The sequence below is a fragment of the Pygoscelis adeliae genome, unplaced genomic scaffold (assembly GCF_000699105.1).
Source record: "Pygoscelis adeliae isolate BGI_AS28 unplaced genomic scaffold, ASM69910v1 Scaffold44, whole genome shotgun sequence".
NCBI lineage: Eukaryota > Metazoa > Chordata > Aves > Sphenisciformes > Spheniscidae > Pygoscelis > Pygoscelis adeliae.
The window spans coordinates 3,922,824-3,925,416 of NW_008824761.1; the positions used below are offsets into that span (position 1 = coordinate 3,922,824).

Sequence of the window (2,593 nt, forward strand, 5' to 3'; positions counted from 1 at the left end):
AGATTTTTTACTTGCACCAAATCACTGGGTGGAGGAGGGTAGAGGGGGAATGCACGTTACAGATTACGTGGTGTATCAAGAAATTATTCAGAAAGTACGTGTCGAAACTGTAGCTACCCTTAATCCTGCAAGTAGTTATTTCCATTCTCGCTCTGTGCAAATGCAGCCAACGGGATATTGGTGCATTTGTCCGGAAGGATTGCTTGTAAAAGGGAGCAGTAGGAAAATGTACTGCTGCAAGTGTGGATTGCAAAAACAAGTAGTAGTTGGAGATTGTGGATTTGTCATGCCTAAAAAACCAATAATGCTGTTCTGTGTGGTTGTGTTGACAGTGCTGTCTCCAAATGAGATGTAATGCATCCTGCAGTCCATGCATGCCTCCTCTTGCAAATCGCGCATCATTCCTCTCTGGAAACCTTTAAGTCCTAAAATCTGGGAAAAGAGATTAAAAACATTATCATGGACCTGAGGGATTTTTACCTGTTGGCCGCTTTGATTGCCTGTTTAAGGCTGGATTCTGCTATAGCTCAAGAACTTATTTACACTATTAGAGAAGAGCTGCCTGAAAACGTACCCATAGGGAACATACCAAAGGACCTGAACATTTCTCACATCAATGCTGCCACGGGGACCAGTGCCAGCCTTGTCTACAGACTGGTGTCTAAAGCAGGGGATGCCCCTCTGGTCAAAGTGTCCAGTACCACCGGGGAAATCTTTACGACATCCAACAGAATAGACAGAGAAAAACTCTGTGCTGGAGCTTCCTATGCAGAAGAAAACGAGTGTTTCTTTGAACTTGAAGTGGTGATTCTCCCCAATGACTTTTTTAGGCTGATCAAAATAAAAATCATTGTAAAGGATACTAATGACAATGCACCTATGTTTCCATCCCCTGTCATCAATATCTCCATCCCAGAAAACACTCTGATCAACAGTCGCTTTCCAATCCCATCAGCAACAGATCCTGACACAGGTTTCAACGGTGTGCAGCACTATGAGTTGTTAAACGGGCAGAGTGTCTTTGGACTGGATATTGTAGAAACTCCAGAAGGAGAGAAATGGCCTCAGCTGATCGTGCAGCAGAACTTGGACAGAGAGCAGAAGGACACCTACGTGATGAAAATCAAAGTGGAGGATGGAGGTACTCCCCAGAAATCCAGCACAGCCATCCTGCAAGTCACAGTAAGTGATGTCAATGATAACAGGCCAGTGTTTAAAGAGAGTCAAGTAGAGGTTCATATACCAGAGAATGCCCCTGTAGGCACCTCTGTGATTCAGCTTCATGCTACAGATGCAGATATAGGAAGCAATGCGGAAATCAGATACATTTTCGGTGCCCAAGTCGCCCCTGCAACCAAAAGATTTTTTGCTTTAAACAACACCACAGGGCTGATTACAGTTCAGAGGTCCTTAGATCGAGAAGAGACTGCTATTCACAAAGTGACAGTGCTGGCTAGTGATGGTAGCTCTACACCGGCTCGGGCAACTGTTACCATCAATGTCACTGATGTAAACGATAACCCTCCTAACATAGACCTCAGGTACATTATAAGTCCCATCAATGGCACAGTGTACTTATCTGAGAAAGATCCCATCAATACAAAGATTGCCCTAATTACAGTTTCAGATAAGGACACTGATGTGAATGGCAAAGTGATCTGTTTCATTGAGAGAGAGGTCCCCTTCCACTTGAAGGCAGTTTACGACAACCAGTATCTGTTAGAGACCTCTTCCTTGTTGGACTATGAGGGCACCAAAGAATTCAGCTTTAAAATTGTTGCTTCTGATTCTGGCAAGCCCAGTTTGAACCAGACTGCCCTGGTAAGAGTTAAACTGGAGGATGAAAATGACAACCCTCCGATTTTCAGCCAGCCTGTAATTGAGCTGTCAGTTTCTGAAAACAACCGGCGTGGCCTATACTTAACAACTATTAGTGCCACAGATGAAGACAGTGGGAAAAATGCAGACATTGTTTATCAGCTTGGCCCTAATGCCTCCTTTTTTGATCTGGATCGAAAGACAGGAGTTTTGACAGCCTCCAGAGTTTTTGACAGAGAAGAGCAGGAACGTTTCATTTTCACTGTTACAGCCCGAGACAATGGCACCCCTCCTTTGCAGAGTCAGGCAGCTGTAATTGTTACCGTGTTGGACGAAAATGACAACAGTCCCAAATTTACTCATAATCACTTCCAGTTTTTCGTATCAGAGAACTTACCAAAGTATAGCACGGTGGGGGTGATCACGGTGACCGATGCGGATGCCGGGGAAAATAAAGCGGTGACCCTTTCCATCCTGAATGACAATGAAAACTTTGTGCTGGATCCATACTCTGGAGTTATAAAGTCCAATGTTTCTTTTGATCGAGAACAGCAGAGCTCCTACACCTTTGACGTTAAGGCAGTGGATGGAGGGCAACCTCCTCGCTCTTCTACAGCAAAAGTAACCATAAACGTCATGGATGTTAACGATAACAGCCCCGTTGTCATCTACCCACCTTCTAATACTTCTTTTAAGCTAGTGCCGCTCTCAGCAATTCCAGGATCGGTGGTAGCCGAAGTCTTTGCTGTGGATATAGACACTGGAATGAATGCCG

The 2,593-nt window shown here is 44.5% G+C and overlaps 1 protein-coding gene across 1 annotated transcript in view; it reads left to right on the forward strand.

Annotated features, from left to right (window-relative positions):
- Positions 1-459: 459 nt before the first annotated feature.
- The window catches only part of PCDH9 (protocadherin 9), a 702,549-nt gene continuing 700,415 nt past the window's right edge, over positions 460-2,593 (forward strand). Inside the window, 1 exon segment of the mRNA XM_009323525.1 lies at positions 460-2,592. Coding sequence (XP_009321800.1) covers positions 460-2,592 — 2,133 coding nt within the window.